This window comes from Myotis nattereri (assembly GCF_964212035.1).
Source record: "Myotis nattereri genome assembly, chromosome: 11".
Lineage (NCBI taxonomy): Eukaryota > Metazoa > Chordata > Mammalia > Chiroptera > Vespertilionidae > Myotis > Myotis nattereri.
This window is the reverse complement of record NC_138086.1, coordinates 7,674,329-7,697,698: the sequence shown is the minus strand read 5'-3', so window position 1 is coordinate 7,697,698 and position 23,370 is coordinate 7,674,329. Positions and strand designations below refer to the sequence as shown.

The following is a 23,370-nucleotide window of genomic DNA, read 5'->3' as shown; positions in this document are numbered from 1 at the left end:
TAGGAGGTGGAGCTTTTGGTGCTGACTGGCATAGAAACCGACCAATCAGAACCTAATCTGAGTGAACTGAGAAGGCAGAACCTAAGGTGGGGGCTGAGGAGGGGTTTTAAGGGCAACAGCTGTTTGGTGTAAGATATAAGAAAGCAATTCAATTTTTTTAAATATACTTTATTGATTTTTTACAGAGAGGAAGGGAAAGGGATAGAGAGTTAGAAACACCGATGAGAAACATCGATCAGCTGCCTCCTGCACACCCTCTACTGGGGATGTGCCCAGAACCAAGGTACATGCCCTTGACTGGAATCGAACCTAGGACCCTTCAGTCCGTAGGCCGACGCTCTATCCACTGAGCCAAACCTGTCAGGGCCAGTTCAATTTTTTAATGACCGGTTTGGCAGTATAGTACATATGGCTGACTATCAGTACAGATATAGGAATTATGTATTTTTGTCTGCCAAGAGCATCTCTTCCTGCTGAAAAAGGCTTCCCTCCTCCCCGATTTAAGCAATTCTATGTAATCTATCTATACTAATAAAAGGGTAATGTGCTAATTAGTCTGGGCCAACTGGCCATCTTCCGGACGTCCGACTTCCTTCCAGACAAAGCCATGGTGGTGGGGGCCAAGGCAGAGGCAGTTAGAGGCGAGATCAGGCCAGCAAGGGAGAGCAGTTAGGGGCAAGATTAGGCTGGCAGGTGGTTGGGGGCGATGAGGCCGGTTGGGGAGAGAAGTTGGGGCAATGAGGCCGGCAGGGGAGGGCAGTTGGGAGCAAGATCAGGCCTGCAGGGGAGGGCAGTTAGGGGTGATCAAGCCAGCAGGGGAGGTCAGTTGGGGGTGAGATCAGGCCTGCAGGGGAGGGCAGTTGGGGGCGAGATCACGTCGGCAGGGGAGGGCAGTTGGAGGCAAGATCCGGCCAGCAGGGGAGGGCAGTTAGGGGAAATCAGGCAGGCAGCCAGAGAGGCTGGGGTCGATTAGGCAGGCATGCAGAGGGGTTAGGGCAGCCGTGGGCAAACTACGGCCCGCGGGCCAGATCCGGCCCATTTGAGATGAGTAAAACTAAAAAAAAAAAGACCGTACCCTTTTATGTAATGATGTCTACTTTGAATTTATATTAGTTCACACAAACACTCCATCCATGCTTTTGTTCCGGCCCTCTGGTCTAGTTTAAGAACCCATTGTGGCCCTCGAGTCAAAAAGTTTGCCCGCCCCTGGGTTAGGGGCAAACAAGCAGGCAGGCAGAGGCAGTTAGGGGTGATCAGGCAGGCAAGCAGGTGAGTGGTAAGAAGCCAGCGGTTCCAGATTGCGAGAGGGATGTCCGACTGCCGGTGTGGGCCCAATCCCACAGGCAGTTGGACATCCCCCAAGGGGTCCCCAATTGGAGATGGTGCAGGCTGGGCTGAGGGGGGCACCCCCCCACCCCTGTGCACGAATTTTTTGCACTGGGCCACTAGTACCCTTATATTCATCATCTAAGATTCATCAGTAGTTAATATTTTGCTACTATGCTTCACATTTGTGTATATGTATGTGTGTGCACGCGCGTGTGTGTATACTTTTTATTTTCTAAACCATTTGAGTTACTTTAACCCTAAATACTCTAACATATATTACCAAAGATCAAGGACATTTGCCTATAATAGCCACAATACAATTTTCGTTATATTCAGGAAATTGATATAGTTATATTATACACAGTTCTTACTCAGATTTCCCAGATTGTCACGATAATACCCTTCATAACTGTGATTTGGTTGTTTGAATCAAGATCCATTCAAAGGTTACGTATTGTATTTAGTTGAATATCTCTTAGGCTTCATAATCTAGAAAATTCCCTGTGATTAGATTCATGTTAAACATTTTTTATACAGTTTTATTGATTTCAGAGAGGAAGGGAGGGGAGAGAGAGAGAAAAATCCATGATGAGAGAGAATCATTGATCAGCTGCCTCCTGTGCACTACACGCTGGGAATTGAGCCTGCAACCCGGGCATGTGCCCTGAACGGGAATCTAACAGAGACCTGCTGGTTTATAGGTCGATGCTCAACCACTGAGCAATATTGGCCAGGCCATATTAAATATTTTTGATAGGCATACTAAATAGATGATGTCATGTTCTTTGTATATCACTATGAGGGCAAAGGGCAGTTAATCTCATTATTTGCGATGTTAAATTTGATTTTTTTTTTTTTTTTTTTACAAAATTGGTATCCACCAGATTCCTCCATTGTAAAAGGTACTTTTAATCTGTAATCTGTGGGGTTATACATGAAGACTGAGTGAATTTCCTGTTCCTTGACATTTTGTTTGTTTGTTTGTTTTTGCTGTGGATTCAGTATCCATTAATGGTCATGCCAGAATATGTGTTTTTGTTTTTGTTGTTGTTTTGTTTTGTTTCAGTTTTACTATTCTGGTTTGAAAATGGTGATTTTTTTTTCTGTCTTGCTGAAGCAATTTTCTGTAAAGAACTTTCCCCTTTTCCTCCTCTCTATTTTTAAGTATCTATGGACTCAGATTTTTAAATTCATTGTATTATACTTCATTCCTATCATTATTCATTACTAGAAGCCCACTGCACGAATTTGTGCACCAGTGGGGTCCCTCGGCCTAGCCTGTGGGATCGGGCTGAAACCAGCTCTCCGACATCCCCTGAGGGGTCCTGGATTGCGAGAGGGCGCAGGCCAAGCTGAGGGACCCTGCTGATGCATAATCGGGGCCAGGGAGGGACACGGGAGGTTGGCCAGCTGGGGAGGGACTGCGGAAGGGCTCCAGGGTGTGTCTGGCCCATCTTGCTCAGTCCTGATCAGCTGGACCCAAGCAGCAAGCTAACCTACTGGTCAGAGTGTCTGCACCCTGGTGGTCAGTGCATATCATAGCATCTGATCAACCGGTCAGTTGTCTGTCCCCTGGTGGACATTGTACTTCAGTGATGGCGAACCTTTTGAGCTTGGCATGTCAGCATTTTGGAAAACCCTAACTTAACTCTGGTGCCATGTCACATATAGAAATTTTTTGATATTTGCAACCATAGTAAAACAAAGACTTATATATATATTTTTTTAAATATATTTTATTGATTTTTTACAGAGAGGAAGGGAGAGAGATAGAGAGTCAGAAACATCGATGAGAGAGAAACATCGATCAGCCGCCTCCTGCACATCTCCTACTGGGGATGTGCCCGCAACCCATGTACATGCCCTTGACCGGAATTGAACCTGGGACCTTTCAGTCCGCAAGCCGACGCTCTATCCACTGAGCCAAACCGGTTTTGGCAGACTTATATTTTTGATATTTATTTTACATATTTAAATGCCATTTAACAAAGAAAAATGAACCAAAAAAATGAGTTCACGTGTCACCTCTGACACACGTGTCATCGTTTCGCCATCACTGTTGTATGTCATAGCAAGCAGTTGAGCAGCCTTAGCGTATCATTAGCACATTAGGCTTTTATTATATAGGACTAGGGGCCCGGTGCACGAAATTCGTGCACTGGGTGTGTGTGGGGGGGTCCCTCAGCCCAGCCTGCCCCCTCTCACATACTGGGAGCCCTCAGGCATTGACCCCCATCACCCTCCGATTGCCTGATCGGCCCCTTGCCCAGGCCTGATGCCTCTGCCAGAGGAGTCAGGCTTGGACAGGGGACCCCCATCTCCAACTAATCACTGGCTCTGGCCCCCGCCCAGGCCTGAGGCCTCTGGCCTAGGAATCATGCCTGGGCAGGGGACCCCCATCTCCCTCTGATCGCTTGCTCCACCCCCCGCCCAAGCCTGACGCCTCTGACCCAGGCTTCAGGCCTGGGCAAGGGGACCATCATATCCCCCCAATCCCCGGCTCCCCCCCCCCCCCGCCCAGGCCTGATGCCTCAGCCAGAGGAGTTGACCCTCATCACCCTCCGATTACCAATCACCGGATCGGCCCCTTGACCAGGCCTGAGGCCTCCGGCAGAGGTGTCAGGCCTGGGCAGGGGACCCCCAGCTCCCCGCGGTTGCAGGCTCCGCCCCTGCCCAGGCCTAACGCCTCTGGCCTAGGCATCCGGCCCAGGCAGCGGGGACCTGCAGTGGCAGCGGGGGGTGCCGCGATCGTGGGCTTCGCTTTAGGCCCAGGCAAGGGACCCCTAGCTCCTGGGACTGCCAGCTTCGACCGTGCCCAGCTCCCATCGCTGGCTCCACCCCTACTTCCTGCTATCACTGGCCAGGGCGGCAGAGGCGCCTGATTCTCCGAACATGGCTGGGGGGCAGGGCAAAGGCGGCCCCAGGGCCGCCTTTGCCCTGCCCCCCAGCTCTTAGCTCCCCCCTGGGTTTCAGATCACTGTCAGTGGCAGGGGACTTCTTCCTGCTTTCCCTTTCGCCTCCCTGCATTGTGCCTACATATGCAAATTAGCCGCCATCTTAGTTGGCAGTTAATTTGCATATAGCCCTGATTAGCCAATGAAAATGGTATCGCCGTATGCCAGTTACCATTTTTCTCTTTTATTAGTGTAGATGATATGGAAAACATCCCAGATTAGTTCAATGGAAACTTCTGATCTTTTGATATATTCCCACTAGTATTTGAGCATTACTTTACTTCCTTGTATGAGATTATCCAGGCAAACCTTATGCTTTCTCTGTTTCAACCCTAGGATGTGCCATTCATTCCTCTGAGAATATAGGTTCTTTTTCATGTGGGACCAAATTCTGCTTATTGTTACTGGGGTATGAATCCTCTAATTCCAGTCCGTCACTAAAGGCTTCTGCCTCTCCTTTCCCCCATTTTGGGTTTGTATATCCCAGCAACTTTAGTTTATGCCCCCATTTGCTCAGCAATCAGTTCATGCAAAGTAATTTCTAAACCTGCACCAGAAAAACAGCATACTTCGTAAAATCCAGAATTTCTTTGCAGATTTCTTTTGGTGCTTAAAAGATCACCCATTGAGATTATTATAGTAGGCATACTGTGTTTAGAACTTACCAATTTTTTTTCCTCCTGTGTTACTCAATATATGGCTAGGTTCATTATATTTTTTCCTATTATTTTGTGTTTTTTCTCATTGCTGTAACTTAATTTAATTTTTTTTACTTGTAAAAATAACTTTCAAAAGCCAAAACTATAAAGAAAGATGTACTTCAACATCCCATCTCTTGCTTAAAATATCCACTTCATTTCCAAATCCTCTGATGTTTTAATAATTTATATATGTTTATCCTTGTTGAGTTTCTTTTTGCAAAAAGAAAAAAAATCATTTCAAATCAACTTATAGAGAGCTTTCTTTTCTCCTTTTTAAAAGATACATTGAAAGATGTTTACTACACCTTAATAATTGAGATAGCGAGCATTACACACATTTTGTCAAATGATGTTACAAAAAAGCACTGACTGGGAGGCTCATCCCAACATCAAAAGATGGCAGGTTCCACTCCCAGTCAGGGCACATATGCAGGTTGTGGGTTTGATCCCATTGGGGCTTATATGGCAGGCAACCAGTCTCTCTCTCTCTCTCTCTCTCCTTCTCTCTCTTTTCTCTCTCTCAAAAATCAATGAAAGCATATCCTTGGGTGAGGCTTTTACAAACATGTTACAAAGAAGTTTTATATTAACACTTGTGGATGTGGCTAGAGCATCATTTAGAGGGAAATTTATAGGTTAAATGCATATATTATCAAGAAGAAAAGCTGTCAGAGAGAACAAAGATGGCGGCATAGGTAAACACCGGAAATTGCTGCCTCACACAACCACTTCAAAAATACAACTGAAAGACAAAAGGGACATCATTCAGAAACACAGGAAGGCTGGCCAAGTGGAAATTCTATAACTATAAGGAAAGAGAAAAGCATACTGAGACTCAGAGGAGGTGCAGAAGTAAAGTTCAGAGATACGGAAGCGCACACGGAAAGGGCTGGCAACTGAGGATGCGGCTGTCTTTTTCAATCGGGAGGGAGACACAAGCTCCCGTCTGCTCTGAAAGCCAGTTCCGGGCGAGTCTCTGGGAACCCAGACTCATACAGGGAGACTGGACTGTCTGGCATCGGGCAGAACTTGAGGGCGGCTTTCTCTCAGAGGTGTTTGCAGTGACTACCGCGGAACAGTGAGACCCGGGGCCTCTTAGTGCAGGGCTGAGGATCAGCCATAGCTGTTTGCTCTGCCCTGTTGATTCCCTGAGACCCCGCCCCACCCAAGCTGTGTGCAGAGGCTTTTGCATATGAATGCCCTGGCCCTTTGCAATCTAAAATTACTTTATTTTTTAAAATATATTTTATTGATTTTTCACAGAGAGGAAGAGAGAGGGATAGAGAGTTAGAAACATCGATGAGAGAGAAACATCGATCAGCTGCCTCTTGCACACCCCCCACTGAGGATGTGCCCGCAACCAAGGTACATGCCCTTGACTGGAATCAAACCTGGGACCCTTCAGTCCACCGGACGACGCTCCATCCACTGAGCCAAACCGGTCAGGGCAAAAATTACTTAACTAACTGCAACTGGGTCAGAGAGACCCAGAACATCCAAAAGAAGGCCCAAGGCCCCAGAGAAGCTTGCATTGCTTCACAGCTGGGCCTCCTGTGGGCACCTCCAAACTCCAAACAAAGGAAAGGAATCTGCAGATCTCTCCATAGCTCTTGTTGGGTAGCCTTAGGCAGAGGCTAAATGAGAACCTCCTTAGAGATCCAAGACCCAGTGTACCCAGTGGTGAGAGTGGACCATCCAGATTACAACTCCTCAGATCCATAAGGGACACACTTAGGGGGCAGACTCAGTGAGCACCAAAGCCCCACTGAATCAACTCTTGCCCCAGAAGGGTGTCTCCAGCTCAGAAGTTCTCCCACCATAACCACAGCTGATTCTCACAGCCAATTGGCCTGGAAGTCAATTCCTCCCAGTGATACCTAGAACAATCAAGGCTTAACTACAACAAGACTGTGCACACAGCCCGCAAAGGGGTGCACCAAGAGTGTCCACCTCAGGTAACTGGGGAAGCTGAACCACTGGGCCCTATAGAACACCTAGCACAGAAAGCCACTCTACCAACACAGGGAAGCAGCCAAAATGCGAAGACAAAGAAACAGGTCACAAATGACAGAAATGGAGGAAAGCAAACTACTGGATATAGAGTTCAAAATCAAAGTTATAAGGTTTTTCAAGAATTTTCTAGAAACCGCCGATAAATTTAGTGAGATCCTTCGTAAATCTAGTGAGACCCTCGAGGATATGAAAAAGGACCAATTAGAAATTAAGCATACACTGACTGAAATAAAAAATATTATACAGAGACCCAACAGCAGACTAGAGGATCCCAAGAATCAAATCAAAGGCTTGAAATATGACAAAGCAAACAACACCCAATTGGAAAAACAAAAAGAAAAAATCCAGAAATATGAAGATAGTGTAACGAGCCTCTGGGACAACTTCATGCGTACCAACATCCGAATTATAGAGGTGCCAGAAGAAGAGAGAGAGCAAGATATTGAAAACCTATTTGAAGAAATAATGACAGAAGACTTCCCCTACCTGGTGAAAGAAATAGACTTACAAATCCAGGATGCTCAGAGTACCCCAAACAAACGGAATCCAAAGCGGACCACACCAAGACACATCATAATTAAAATGCCAAGAGCAAAAGACAAAGAGAGAATCTTAAAAGCAGCAAGAGAAAAGCATTAGTTACCTACAAGGGAGTACCCATACGACTGTCAGCTGATTTCTCAATAGAAACTATGCAGGCCAGAAGGGAGTGGCAAGAAATATTCAAAGTGATGAATGCCAAGAACCTACAACCAAGATTACTTTATCCAGCTAAGCTATCATTCAGAATTGAAGGTCAGATAAAGAGCTTCACAGATAAGAAAAAGCTAAAGGAGTTCATCACCACCAAACCAGTATTATATGAAATGCTGAAAGGTATCCTCTAAGAAGAGGAAGAAGAAGAAAAGGTAAAGATACAAAGTATGAACAACAAAAACATATCTATCAACAAGTGAATCTAAAAATCAAGTGAATAAATAATTTGATGAACAGAATAAACTGATGAGTATAATAGAATCAGGGGCATAGAAAGGGAGTGTACTGACAATTCTCGGGGGAAACGGAGTGGGGGGTGCAAGAAGAGACTGGACAAAAATCATACACCTATGGATGAGGACAGTGGGGAGGGGGGTAAGGGCAGAGGGTGGGGTGGGAACTCGGTGGAGGGGAGCTATGGGGGGGGGGGAAGAGGAACAACTGTAATAAGCTGAACAATAAAGATTTAATTTAAAAAAAAAGAAGAAAAGCTGAAAGCTAATGAACTAAGAATCTAACTCAAAAAGATAAGTCAGCAAATAAGCACACACCACCCCACCCCACCCACAAAAGTGAAAAGGAAATAATAAAGATAAGAGTAGGAGGAAAGAAAAAAATCAACAAAGATAAGTTAGAATTGTTTAAAGCATTAAAATTTAAAATCTCACAAAGAAAAAGGCACAAGTAATTTCAGAATTTAAAAAGGGGAATGGAACTATATATATTGAAGACACTTAAAAGATAACAAAAGTATAACAAATTTTTTTGTGCTCATAAATTTCACAGAACAACATAGTATAATATTAAAGAAGTTAAGTCAGTGGTTTAAAATCTCAGAAATAAAAGAACAGGTCCAAATGGCTTCATCAGCAAGTTCTAGTAAACATTCCAGCAAAAATGAGTTATATTCTTACACAAACTGTAACTGGAACCAAGGTTTGGCTGCCTGCACCATGAAAAAAAACTCTTGAGACAGATGATGGCAAAAAAGGGAACGTTTTATTTGAGTACCAGCATCTTAAGTAGATGAGGGACTCTTGTCCAGAGCCATCTCAGCATCTTAGGGCAGGCAGGGATTTTTGTAGGGAAGGAGGGGGAAACAGAACAAAGAGATCAGGAGAAGGGGCTGAGAACATGCAGGCAGTGTCCTTGCTGGTCCCGATATGGATCTGTAATGTCAGCATACTGGAACTGGTCAGTGCTAGCCAATTCCTGCCGTTGGCCCATCTGCGTCAACTGAAGTCATGGTCAAGGCTGTTTCTTGTACAAGCAGGAACTGGAACTGCTGATGCCTGCAATATGCTTATAAGGAAACTGTCAGTATGAGTTCCTTTTATCTGTTTATTAGCACATTTTATTCTAATTCCATTTCATGGTTAGTCAGAGTTATTCCCTGTTAAAAAATCTTTGAAAATAGAATTAAAGGCAAGTTCCCACAGTCATTTTAGGAGTTTAGCATGTCCTTGATATAAAACTCTTCATAGTCAATACATGAAGGGAAAATTACAGTCTGGTCACTCATAAAGAGATGCAAACATCATAAAATATATATACACTCAATCATTCACAAATCCATATCTTCAAATTCACCTACTCACTAAAATGTATTTGTAACTCCAATATTGGTACTAATGGCATTTTTAGTTATTTGTGGACATCTTCAGAGTGTGTTGTCTGACATACACCTTCCCAGTTGAAGTCAGACAAGGTAGGCTGTCTTACTTCAGCTCTCCTATTATGTACCAATTAACGTCAGGATTATGTTCTGATAAATGCATTCTTAGGTTATTTCCTCATTGTGCAAACATCACTGAGTACACTTAGACAAATCTTGATGGTATAGCCTACTACACACCAAGGCTACAAGCCTGTACCAGATGTTTCTGTACAAAACAGCATGAGTTGTATAAGGCGGACATATAAGGCTGCTGTCAGCTGCTACCAATGCAATACAGCATACCATTCTATTTTTTTTATAAGTAGGAAGAATACATTCTAACATAATGATAAAAAGTGTAGTATAGTAAATACATAAACCAGCACCAGTTGTTTATTATCATTACCAAGTATTATGTGCTGTACATAGTTGTATGTGCTATAGTTTCATAAGACTAGCAGCACAGTAGGCTTGTTTATACGTGTATCACCACAAACATATGAGTAATGCATTGCTACTTTATGATGTCACTAGGCAATAGGAATTTTTCAGCTCCATTATAATCTTATGGGATAGATTTGTGTCATATATGAAGTCCAAACTTTGAAATGTCATCATGTAGAGCATGATTGTATATGGAGACCATTTTCAGTCTATTTAGTGTCACAGTTTTTGCATTTTGGTTTATGATTTCACTTTTAAAATGGCCTCCAAACTTAGTGTTGAAGTTCTATCTAATGTATTAAGCACAAGGGGCTGTTAAACGCCTTACAGAGAAAATACCAGTGTAAGATAAGCTTTCTTTGGACGAGAGCTATAGTGGTATTGGCTGTGAATTCAGTGTTAAAGCATCATAATATATATACTAAATAAAATACCTTTGTAAACAAAAACACATGTAAATCCAAGTTAAGTGTTGATCTGTTGACAAATGTTGTGACCAGAAGCCTAAGACTATATATCTTTAGGTGCTATGGTTCAGTATTTGTGGTGACTATATACCATAACTACCATTACTATTTATGCATACATAAAACAAATACTCTTATGAAAAGTATAATATATCAAAACCAAATTAGATCCTTCCCAGTAATGGAAGGTTGATTTAACACTACACAATTAATGAGTGTACTCTACCATATAAGTAGATAAAAGAAAAGTTATTATCTGAATAGCTAAGTAGAATGCATTTGATAAAATCCAACAGATTTGTGTTATATTAAAAAAAACACACACACACACCAGCAAAGTATAAAAGTTTTTCAAACTTTAACAAGGGTAGTATACAATGGTCATATTTAATGGTAAAACACTGGAATGATCTCTCTGAGAGAGTAGGAACAAAATAGCAGTGACTGCTTGTATTCTGTTGAACATTGTATTAGAAGTCCTGGGCAAAGCAGTGAGGCAAAAAATAGATGGAAGTTTGGATGTGTGGATAGACAGGAAAGGAAGGATATAAATGTCATTTTTCACAGACTGTATAATTATATATCTAGATTAGAATACCCAAAATAATACACAGTTAATCAGTTGAGGTAACAGGAACTTAGTAAAGTTACTGGATATAAAATCATTATATAAAAATCAATTCCATTTCTGTAACCAACAATGAAAAATGAAATTTTAATAATAAAGTTTATCCATAAGGGGGAAGCAATAATAGCATAAAAAGACATAATGCCAGCAAAATATATGTAACCATTCAAGAGAAAATGATAAAGTTATTAGAAGACAATTTAAAAGAAAACCTAAACAGATGGACAATTATGCCATTTCTGTGAACTGGAAAATTCAATATTGTAAAGATATTAATTTTCCCCAAATGGTCTTTAGACTCAATGCTACTGTAATCAAAATCCCAATGGGATGTGTTAAGTAAAGGTACTACTATACAGCAATGAATGTAAATTAACAGCAATTAATGTATAGAAACACATATGACTTTCACAAAATTAATATTAAATTAAAAAAGAAAGTCACAAAAGAAAACGTATAGTGTGTAAAACTAAACTATATTATTTAAGCATTCAGTCATAGGTAGTAAGACCATCAAAAGGACCTGCAGTGGCAGCGGGGGGCGCCGCGATCGTTGGCTTCGCTTTAGGCCCAGGCAAGGGACCCGTAGCTCCTGGGACTACCAGCTTTGACCGTGCCCAGCTCCCATCGCTGGCTCCACCCCTACTTCCTGCTATCACTGGCCAGGGCGGCAAAGGCGCCTGATTCTCCAGTCATGGCTGGGGGGCAGGGCAAAGGTGGCCCCAGGGCCGCCTTTGCCCTGCCCCCCAGCTCTTAGCTCCCCCCTGGGTTTCAGATCACTGTCAGTGGCAGGGGCCTTCTTCCTGCTTTCCCTTTCACCTCCCTGCATTGTGCCTACATATGCAAATTAGCCGCCATCTTGTTGGCAGTTAACTGCCAATCTTAGTTGGCAGTTAACTGCCAATCTTAGTTGGCAGTTAATTTGCATATAGCCCTGATTAGCCAATGAAAACGGTATCGCCATACGCCAATTACCATTTTTCTCTTTTATTAGTGTAGATAGTAAAAGGGTAATATGCCTCCCAGCACCGGGATCAGCGGAGCCGAGAGGCCTCCAGGCACCAGGATCAGCGTGACAGGGTGCAGCGCCCAAACCCCTGTGTGTGACGGGGTGGCACCACAACCTCCCCATCGACCCTGCCTTGAGTGTGACAGGGGGCGGTGCCCCAATCCCCGAATCGGCCCTACCCTGAGGGTGGCATCGCAACCTCCCAATCTTCCCTGCTCTGTGCATGACAGGGGGCGGCGCCCCAACTCCCCAATCGGCCCTCTCTGAGCTCGACCAGGGGCTGCACCTAGGGATTGGGCCTGCCCTCTGCCACCGGGGAGCAGGCCTAAGCCAGCAGGTTGTTATCTCCCAAGGGGTCCCAGACTGCAAGAGGGCACAGGCCAGGCTGAGGTACCCCCCACTCTCCCTCGAGTGCACTAATTTTTGTGCACCTGGCCTCTAGTCCTATACTATAAAAGCCTAATATGCTAAGTGTCTGGTCATCCATTCAACCAATCAAAGCATAATATGCTAATGATATGCTAAGGCCGCTCAACTGCTTGCTATGACATGTACTGACCACCAGGGGTCAGACAGTTGACCAGTTGACAAGTCGCTATGACATGTACTGACCACCAGGGGGCAGACGCTCCGACTTGTAGGTTAGCTTTCTGCTGGGATCCGGCCGATTGGGACTGAGCGAGACGGGCTGGACCGCCCTGGAACCCTCCCATGGTCCCTCCCCAGCTGGCCAATCTCCCACATCCCTCCCCAGCCCCGATCGTGCATCAGTGAGGTCCCTCAGCCTGGTCTGTGCCCTCTCCCAATCTGGGACCCCTCAGGGGATGTCGGAGAGCTGGTTTCAGCCCGATCCTATAGGCTAAGCCTAGGGACCCCACTGGTGCACGAATTTGTTCACCGGGCCTCTACTAATGTATAAAGGAGAGACGCTGGACAGGTTCTCTCTGCTCTCTAGAATTTAAGGAGTCAGGATTGTGGTTTTACCCAATTATTTGTTTGCATTTCATTTTTTTCCCCAACATCCACTTATAATCTTTTTAAAGAAAAGTATTTTGCCGAAACCGGTTTGGCTCAGTGGATAGAGCGTCGGCCTGCAGACTGAAGGGTCCCAGGTTCGATTCCGGTCAAGGGCATGTACCTGGGTTGCGGGCACATCCCCAGTGGGAGATGTGCAGGAGGCAGCTGATCGATGTTTCTCTCTCATCGATGTTTCTAACTCTCTATCTCTCTCCCTTCCTCTCTGTAAAAAATCAATAAAATACTTTTTAAAAAAAAAAGTATTTTAAATCAGTGAAATGGCATATGTATAAAGTTGATTTTTCTTATTGCTATATTGTCTGAATGTTAGGATTATAGGCGTTAGACCAACGAAATCCACTGTTTTCCTTCATCCTTGCTGCTATCCATATTTGATGCATTTGGCTAACTTTAAAATATGGTCATTTCTGGTTTTATTGCTTCATTTTTTCCTACTGTGTTTGGACATGAAGAGAGCTCTTAAATAAAAATAAAACAAAAAAATTTTATAACAATACTGTTCCGTTTATGCTTTTCTCTTTGATCCTTTTAACTCATTGAAACAAATTAAAGTTAAGTACAAAGACATTGTTATATTTACTACTGAGAAATGATTTGTGAATGGATTCTCTCATCTACAGTGATAGTTTTCAAAGTGTGGTCTGGGAATATAAGTAACCTTCTGGCATGTCTGTGGAGGAAAAATTATTTTCACAGTAATACTAAAAAGTTAAATGCCTTTTTTACTCTCAATCTTATGAGTGTAGAGTGTAGGCTTTTCTAGAGACTACATGGCATGTGATGTTGGAACAGCTCGAATACAAAAGCAAACATGAGAATTCACCAATCTTCTATTAAGCCAAGCATTAAAGAGACTTGAATAAATGTAAACTAATGCCTCACTTTTTACTGTCTTTCTGACCTAGATTTTTCATTATAAATACCAAATTTACAATACCATATACAATAGGTTTATTGTTATATCAATAAATGTTTTTTAAACTATTTGACTTTAATTTCAAATATATTTTTTTCTCAAATATGATATTGATAGGAATAACCCACATAAACAAAAATTCTTTAAGGTCCTCCATAATTTTTAAATGTGTTAAAGGAATCTCAAGGCCAAAAAGAGAGCTAAAAATCTATATGAGCTTTTTAATTTTCAGATGTCTGAATTTTTCTTATAATTTATTTTTATTTTGCTTGTTATAAGACAAAATAATATGTTTTTAGGTTGCTACAAACCTCAGGGAAGATCAGATTACTTGATGTTGGCAGCTGCTTTAACCCATTTATGAAGTTTGAAGAATTTCTAACTGTTGGCATAGACATTGTACCTGCCGTAGAGGTATGTATAGTTATGTTTTGTTTTGAGACTTGAATATTTTACATGCATATTTACAAAGGAAAAGAATTGTCTTTACATTATTGAAATACCAAATATATTTCGTGTGTACATGTTGATATTGTTTCCATTCAAAAATAAATATATATTTAATTAAAATTTTTTAGCATTTAGTTAACAAATATTAACTTGACTTATACCATATTTCTATTTATTTTCTCAATTTTTATTCCCTGTTTATCATTTATTTTTGCAATCAAGAATATTTAGTAAATTGCACAGATTTTTAGATAGCTGTAGTATTTGGGCTTTTGATTGATTTATTTTTTAATGCATCTCTTTCTGAAATGTATTGTGATGTGAAGCCATTATGGAATAATGGAAATAGCAAAGGCTTTGGAGTTAGCCATAACTTTATTTAACCCCACTATATGTACTTAGTAAATGAAACTGCTTACCTTTACACAGAATGTATCCTCTACTTTTAAAAGGAGAATTTTTTTAGTGACATAAATTTATAATGTTTTCCATTTTACTTTTGATACAACACCAGGCACACAAAAAAATTACAAATTAACTTTTTATTTTTATAAAGAGAATGCGTGTAAGAATACAAATTCTTTGGCATAAGGATTTTTTTTTTTCCTTCTCACTACTATGTTCCCAGCACTTAGAAACATGCCTGGTACATTATGTACTCATTAAGTACTTTATTTTTTTTTAATTGTTGACAGTATTACAGATGTCTCCCATTTTGTTTTTTGAATAAAAGAATCTAATCTTTTGTTCAACCTGGGTTTGGATCTCTGAGCTTCATTTTTCTCATCTGTATAATGGAGTTAATAATGGATTATACTTTACAAGTTTGTTATAATGTTTACTTGAGGAAAAATATTTAAAGCACCTAGAAAAATACCTGTTACATAGTGAGTGCTAAAGAAATGTTTTCTATCATTATTGGAATGTTTTTAATTGAAGATTCAACTTTTTCATGGGTCTTTAATTTTGATGAGCATGACTATCTAGAGTAGATGTATATGAGTAACATTGAGGAACAAGGAAATTCTAAAACCATTAGTGTTATCTCTACTTCCTAATGATGGACAAATGTTTGCTTTATATTAAAACAGCCCTACTTAGCTTTTCATTGCAGGTGCTATAAGGAGCCATAGTTTTAAAGGGCAGGTGACTCTCGCCTTCCTTCCTCAAGACACATACTTGTGTTAGAGATATCCTTCAGGGACTGCTGAGACATGACAACCATTTGATCTGAACCTCAGGCTTAAATATTATTCTTAAAATATTTTATTTGTTTAGAGATGTGGCTATAAATTTTCAACTGTAAAATCATTAGGGAAGGCAAAACAACTGCTATATATAAGTTTAGTAGTAGAATCAGACTTCCACAGTTTCAGAACCCTATAATTAAAACAAAAGGAAGAGACACTTCCAGCCAAGATGAAGTAACAGGGACCAGAGTGATCCTTTTTCCCCCTGCCTTAGGCAACAAAAACGTGAACAAAATAATTTATAAGACACTAGAGGCCTGGTGCACGGATTTGTGCACATTGAAAGGAAATTAATTAGAATATTTTAGAGGCCAAGGAGGGACTGTGGGAGGTTGGCTCCAGGGCATGTCCAGCCCATCTTGCACAGTCCCAATCAGCTGGACCCAGGCAGCAAGCTAACCTACCGTCAGAGCGTCTTTCCCCTGGTGGTCAGTGCGCATCGTAGCGACTGGTCGAACGAATGGTCGGACACTTAGCATATTAGGCTTTTATTATATAGGATTTGACGTTAGATAATAAAGGACAATGATCCCCAAGGGACTGAAACAAATTATATGAGCCCTAAAATTGCACCAGTATATAGCCTTCAGATCATTTTCAGGACATGCACAAAGAGATGATCACAACCCAGCTGATCCCCCGAGTTGTGGAGATGGAGCTGAAAGTTCTAGCAGACCAAAACAGCTAGGGTTCCCAGGGCAGAGTACCAAAGAAATGAGAGCTGCACAGAGGGAAGACTCTAAGGTCTGCAGAGTCCTCCTTCAGTACACAGCTGAGTACTGATCAATATGTGTGTAGAAAACTGCATGAGAATGGAGGAAGCACCATCTGAAAGGACTAGAGGTGATAGTGCTTGGCACTCACACAGGCTGGAAATAGCCACTCTGGAAAAAGACATGTTAAAGGACTACAAGATAAAAATCTGTCACCTAGAGTCAGCCTGTGAACCACTGTCGCAGTTCAATTCCCAGACTGGACACATTCCTGGGTTGTGGGCTCCATCCCCAGTGTGGGCATGCAGGAGGCAGCCAATCAATGATTCTCATCATTGATGTTTCAGTCTCTCCTTCTCCCTTCCTCTCTGAAACTGATAAAAAAATATATTAATACAAAAAAAGAAGGGAAATTTGAGATTGATGTCAGCATCATGGCAGCGTGAGAAAACCTTAGTCTCCTCTCTTAAAGACACAGCAGGCTGGACAACTGTAATTCATCAAAGGATTCCCTGATCAACACGAAATGTCTGAGTGACCGCACGTTGAGCCATCTGAAGGTGGGCTGTAAGAGTGAGCAGGACAGGCATGGGGGCAGGGAGGACCGAGAAGGGAGCTACAGAAGCAGTCCAGCAATTGCAGCAGCCCCAACAGGTGGTATAGCTGTGCAGTAGGGTTGCAGCCTCCTCTCTGTGGACCGGAGGCTGGTGCACATTGATGCTGAACCCAGGGATAGAGACAGTGAAAAAATAGTGCAAAGGGTAGCACTGCCACCATCACCAAGGAAAAAGAAAAAGCCACAGATGCACAAGTCTGCCTCCCCCCCACCCTCCTGTAGACGGCCATTTCCAGTGGAGGCAGCAGCAGTAGAAGAAAGTTGTGAAGGAGCAGAGGCATCATTTTAAATGGAGTGGCCTATTCTCATTTGAGCTAAACCCAGTAGAAAGAATAAAGCTGCAGATGTTCATTTCCAAATGAACCAGCCCACCTCTCCTACCTAACCCACCCTACCCATTGCGGTGGAACCTGTAAAGGCAGAAGGGACACCTCAAAGAGTGCAGGGCAGCTGACTGCTTCTGGTTGCAGGAAAACAGGGCTGGAACTCAGACCTGGATTCCCATCACTGGCCACACTACCACAAAGGTGTTGCCCAGAGACTCAGGCAACCACTTATAGAAGGGATGCCCGTCTCCTCGGAGAATACAGGGCATTTTCCACACTGAAGCAACATCACCCCACAGAGTCCAACAAGTTCCAGTACTGCAGGTAAGAGAAAACAAAATTTGCACTGTAGCACCGTGTACTGGAAAACAAAAGAAAGAACTCTACTTATCAACCTTCAGGATACCCATCTCAGCTACAAAGACAAACATAGAGTCAGAATGAGGGGTGAAAGATGATAACTCAAGAAATGGTATCCAGAGAAAAGTGTGTGTCACTGTACTTATATCTGACAAAATAGATTTCAAGGTGAAAAGAGTAAAAAGAGACAAATATGTACTTTTATACTGATAAATGGGACAATACATCAAGAAGACATAACACTTCTCAATATATATGCACCCAATCTGGGAGCACTGAAATATATAAAGCAACTACTAACAGAACTAAAGGGAGAAACAGGCCAAAACTCATAGTAGGGGACTTAAATACTGGAAATGTCCAGCTCAGGTGATCAGGGACGCTGTGCCACTGGGACCTATAGGATACCTATTTAATAAGGCCATTCTACCAAGCGCAGGAGTTTATATATGTAGAAATAAACACAGGGAGGCTGCCAAAATGGGGAAACAGAGGCATGTCCCAGATGAAAAAACAGGACAAAACTCCAGTAAAACAACTAAAGAAAATGGAGACAATCTACCAGAATCAAAGTTCAAAACACGGGTTATAAGGATGTTCAGTGATCTCTGTGAGGACTTCTAAAAAGCGATAGGAAGTATAAAAAACCAGTCAGAAATGAAGACCATCTTAACTGAAATGCAGAATATATTATAGGGAATTAACAGTGGAGTAGATGAAGTAGAGGATCAAATCATATATTTGGAAGATAAAAAAGCAGAAAACACCCAATCAGAACAGCAAAAAGTAAGAAAAATCCAAACGAAGATAGTATAACAATCATCTGGGACAACTTCAAGCATATCAACATTTGCATCATGGCAGTGCCAGGAAGTGAAGAGAGAGAGCAAGGAATTGGAAACGTCTGTGAAAAAATAATGGCAGCAAACTTCTCTAACCTGGTGAAGGAAATAGACATACAAGTCCAGGAAGCACAGAGAATCCCAAACAAGATGAACTCACAAAAGGCCCACACCAAGACACATCATAATTAAAATGGCAGAGGTTAAAGACAGAGAATCTTAAAAGCTGCAAGATCAAACATATAACTAATAAAATGGCAATAAATACATATCTATCAACAATTACTTTAAGTGAAATGGATTAAATGCTCCAATCAAAAAGCATGTGGAGGCTGAATAGATAAGAAAACAAGACCCTTATATACGCTGTCTACAAGGCACTCACTTCAGATCAAAAGACACACACACATTGAAAATAAAGGGATGAAAAAGATATTTCATGTAAATGGAAATAATTGAAAAGCTGGGACAGCAATACTTATACCATACAAAATAGACTTTAAAGCAAAGCCTGTTAATAAGAGACAAAGAAGGACTCAGCAATTCTAGTTCTGGGTATTTATCCAAAGAAACACAAAACACTAAATCAAAAAGATATAGACATCCACATGTTTATTGCAGCATCATTTATAATAGCCAAGATGTGGAAGCAACCTAAGTGTCCAACAGTGGGTGAATGGATAAAGAAGTTGTGCATATATACATTGTGAAGCAAAAGTAGATGTACAGATGTGACTACATGAAACAGTTTATTCATATATTATTATTTATTCTTGTATTTTTATACAAACAACTGTGAAGCTACTTTTGCCCCAACCTGTATACAATGGACTATGACTTCACCATAAAAACATATAAAATCTTGCCATCTGCAACAACATGGATGGACCTAGAGGTTAATGTGCTGAGTGCCATAAGTACAGCATAGGGAATGTAGTCAGTATATTCTAATAAGTATGGAGTTAGATGGGTATTAGATTTATTGGGGTGATCATTTAATAAATTATGTAATGTCTAATCACTGCGTTGTATACCTGAAACTAATATAATAATGTATGTCAACTGTAATTGAAAAGTAAAAAAGTACTTAACATAAAAGAAGAAAACATTTCTATTAAATCTTACCTCAATTAAATTTCAAATAAGCCCTTATTTTTTAAAGATATGTATCTCAAAAATATTTCTGATTTCAAATTACATGTTTTTAAATGGGAACTAGGAATTATCTAGAATGAATTACTCTGATTTCTTTGACTAAAAGTTTTGATTGAATAACTTTGTGCAAATGGAATAATTTAGAAGGGAAAGGTACATAATTAAAGTTTGAATTATATAGAAATGCTTTGAAATAGTTTGGTATAAACTCTGTAATAAGGTAGAAGTAATTTTGGAATTCTAATGTGCCTTGTTTTTCCACTTCTGCAGAGTGTATATAAATGTGACTTCCTGAACTTGCAGCTTCAGCAACCACTCCAGCTTGCACAGGATGCTATAGATGCCTTTTTGAAGCAGCTGAAAAACCCTATTGATTCTCTTCCTGGAGAACTTTTCCATGTGGTTGTTTTCTCTCTCCTTCTTTCTTATTTTCCATCACCTTACCAGAGATGGATTTGCTGCAAGAAAGCCCATGAACTGTTAATGTTAAATGGTTTATTGCTTATCATCACACCTGATTCCTCCCATCAGAATCGTCATGCTATGATGATGAAAAGCTGGAAGATTGCTATAGAGTCCCTGGGCTTTAAACGTTTTAAGTATTCAAAATTTTCACATATGCATCTGATGGCATTTAGAAAAATATCCCTAAAAACTACAAGTGACTTGGTAAGTAGAAACTACCCTGGGATGTTATATATTCCTCAAGATTTCAACAGTATAGAAGATGAGGACTATTCTAACACTTCCTGCTATGTTCGATCAGATATAGAAGATGAACAACTGGCATATGGTTTTACAGAGCTCCCTGATGCTCCATACGACTCAGATTCTGGAGAAAGTCAAGCCAGCTCCATTCCTTTCTATGAGCTAGAAGATCCCATATTGCTTTTAAGCTAATATATAAACAGGAAACCTTTCATTCCAGACTCCTAAATTGCCTACACTAATCGGAAATACTAGCATGAACTCAGTACTTAAAACCTGGTTTGCAAAGGAGAAATGCAAAGGTTGACAGAGTTTGCTATTTTTTTCTACTTTTGGATTTTAAAATTTATTCTTATATAGAAATCTTAAAGTTTCATGCAGAGTGTGACTTTGTCATAGCAGAAACCACTATTACATTAGCATTTAGCACTCAGATATCATAGAAAGATACCTTTTTCTTAGTATTATTGTGAAAAGTGAAGCATAATTTGCTATGTATTTTTTCATCTTTTCAATGTTGACTTTAAACCATTGCAGTGAGAAACTTTGGGATATGTAGAAAACTGTAGGTTGCACTTTGATGGTTAACCAGTTAAATGTATCACAGAAATAGATGGATTTAGCTGTTTTGTGATGCACTTGTTCTTTTTTCTAACGAAATTGCTATCTGTTACAGAAAGCCATTTTCTTTTCAGTTTTATCTGGTGATCCAATATTTCCTGAACTTCTTGGAATTGATGGTAATTTTTGTCCTTGTTCTTGCTCATTTGGCAACATCAGATACTGGGGGAGAGAGTTCCCCCTAAGTGTGTATTGTAATTTGATTAGCACAGTACAAAAACCACCATTGCCAAAGTAGAGTTTTCATAACTTTCTTGTTGTTTTGAGCCTTGGTGTTAAATATATTTAACTGTGCAAGTTCACTTTTGTTTTTTAAAATGTAGAGTTCATTTACAAATTATCCTATTTAAGTAAGGAACAGTATAATACTCAATATTGACCTAAAACACCTTTGTGAAAGGGTTTGCACTTGTAAGAGAGCTTATGTTTTATCTAGACTAACTTTTCATAAGGGGTCCTCACCTTTCCACTAAGGAGGTATACTGCACTACAAGTCTGAAATTATATAGAAAAAAATTAAAAGTAATCTCTGCTGGTAGTCTCATAAAATGGTTTTGAGCTTTTGGTATTCTTATTTCTATATAAATGCTAACTGAAACTTTTCTTTGAAAATATAAATCATTCATTGGCTGTGGAAGTTTTCCCTTTCCACATTGATAAATCTTTCTGTGTTTCTGAATCAGAAGCAAATGGTTAAGGAGAAATATATGTCCAAACAAGACAAGATTTAGTTTAAAATAGCTAAGAATATTTAGTCTGTATTGTCTTATCAGCCAGAAATTGACATGTAAATTATCTTTTTTAAGAGTGCCACTGTGTGGATTTTTTTTTCAAGTGGTTTTTACATTAAAATTACCTCATACTGAGGTTTTTGCACTGAAATATCAGTTTCAGATTTCATGTTAATGTACGTGTGTGTGTATGTGTGTGTGTGTGTGTGTGTGTGTGTGTGTGTGTGTGTTTAAAGAAAACTTGTATTTTCAATAGTTGATCCTAAATTTCATAAACTGCACTTCTTTACTCTGGTAAAACTGATGTTTTTGTGCTTATTGTGAATTGCCGTAGTTAATTTTGAATGTCAAACTTTATTTAGAAGTACAAAGTGTATTTTTAAGATATAAATGGTTGAATGTGTGTACCTGATATTTCAAATTAAATTTCACATTCTGAATTAATGAAAGTAATACGATTGTAATTAACCTAAAAAAGTCAGTTAACTACATGCAATAAATATTGGTTGTTCAAATATGCAATAAGTAACTTGAAATTTTTCCTTTACTTTCAATAGCTTTTAATAGATTCTTTAAATAAAGATTGACTTTTCTTCCCAGTTAAGCACTGCAGGTCAAGTCTTGTAGCTCCCCTAAAAGAAAGAAAAAAAACATGTGTTTTAGTAATACTTCTTTTACCATATTGTTTTCTTTGATTTGACTAAATACTATCTTAAGGGCAAAGAAAAAAATATACCAATAAAAGTGCTTTGAAAGTAAATGAAAACAGTGCTTTTGAGATCCTGGTGTAGGTGCTACCTTGGAGTCAGCATTTGTATTATAGCTAAATGTTGGTGCTATAAATACTTCCGATTTTTTTACAGATGTTGATTCTGCTCATGCTCTGAAGTGTGCATGTTGTATTTTAAGTAGTGGTTTACAGAAAAATCTCTTTATAAAACCTGTACTCCCACTTACTATAAGTTTCTTTGAATTTATAAATACCATTTGTTACTGTAAATTCAGCGTATTCAAATTAGGTTAGTAAGGATTTAAACGAACACATATTCTATCAAAGCCAATTCAATATATAAGTGTTAAAATATAAATAGTCATGTGGCTTGGTGCCAGATTATATGTGTAATATCAAGAAAAGTCAATAGAGCCTTCTAATACTGTATTAATATGGATACTCTTGAGAATGATTTCATTTGGATATAAAGAAGTAAGGGTCCTCCTGATGCATTCACAGTTGGATTCTCCAAAATAATTTGGTGTTTCAAAAACAAATGATCCTTTGGTTGAATTCTTTAGGATCAGTTGGTTTATATCATAGTTGCCAAGTGGTAAGAGGTGGCATACCTGAAAGTGTTTGTTGTATTTTTTCACATTTTGTGAACAATGCACATTTATTACAATTTTTTAATTTTCTAATATACATTGTCCATTACTTGTAACCTGAACGTTTTGTGTGTTTTGACCTATCTCGTTAAGTGGTTTCAAAATGGGGAGGCAATTTAGAACGTGAATGACTTAGAATTTTCTAGCTATGTTTACCTAGTCACTGTATGTCAACTATATCATACTCCACTTTCCTTGAAAGTTATTTACATCAGAGATACTTTTGGAAGTCAGCAAGTAACAGTCATAGTTTCTAAAATGCCAGAGGCCTTTTCACTAAGAATCCAAAAGATAACTTATTTCCCA

At 40.1% G+C, this 23,370-nt stretch overlaps 1 protein-coding gene across 1 annotated transcript in view; it reads left to right on the top strand.

Annotated features, from left to right (window-relative positions):
- SAMTOR (S-adenosylmethionine sensor upstream of mTORC1) overlaps positions 1 to 22,312 on the top strand; it is a 109,877-nt gene extending 87,565 nt beyond the window's left edge. Inside the window, exons 4-5 of the mRNA XM_081102056.1 lie at positions 14,212 to 14,326; positions 19,895 to 22,312. Of these exons, the coding sequence (XP_080958182.1) occupies positions 14,212 to 14,326; positions 19,895 to 20,524 (745 nt within the window). The 3' untranslated portion in view covers positions 20,525 to 22,312. The remainder of the gene's footprint in view (positions 1 to 14,211; positions 14,327 to 19,894) is intronic.
- Positions 22,313 to 23,370: the final 1,058 nt, after the last annotated feature.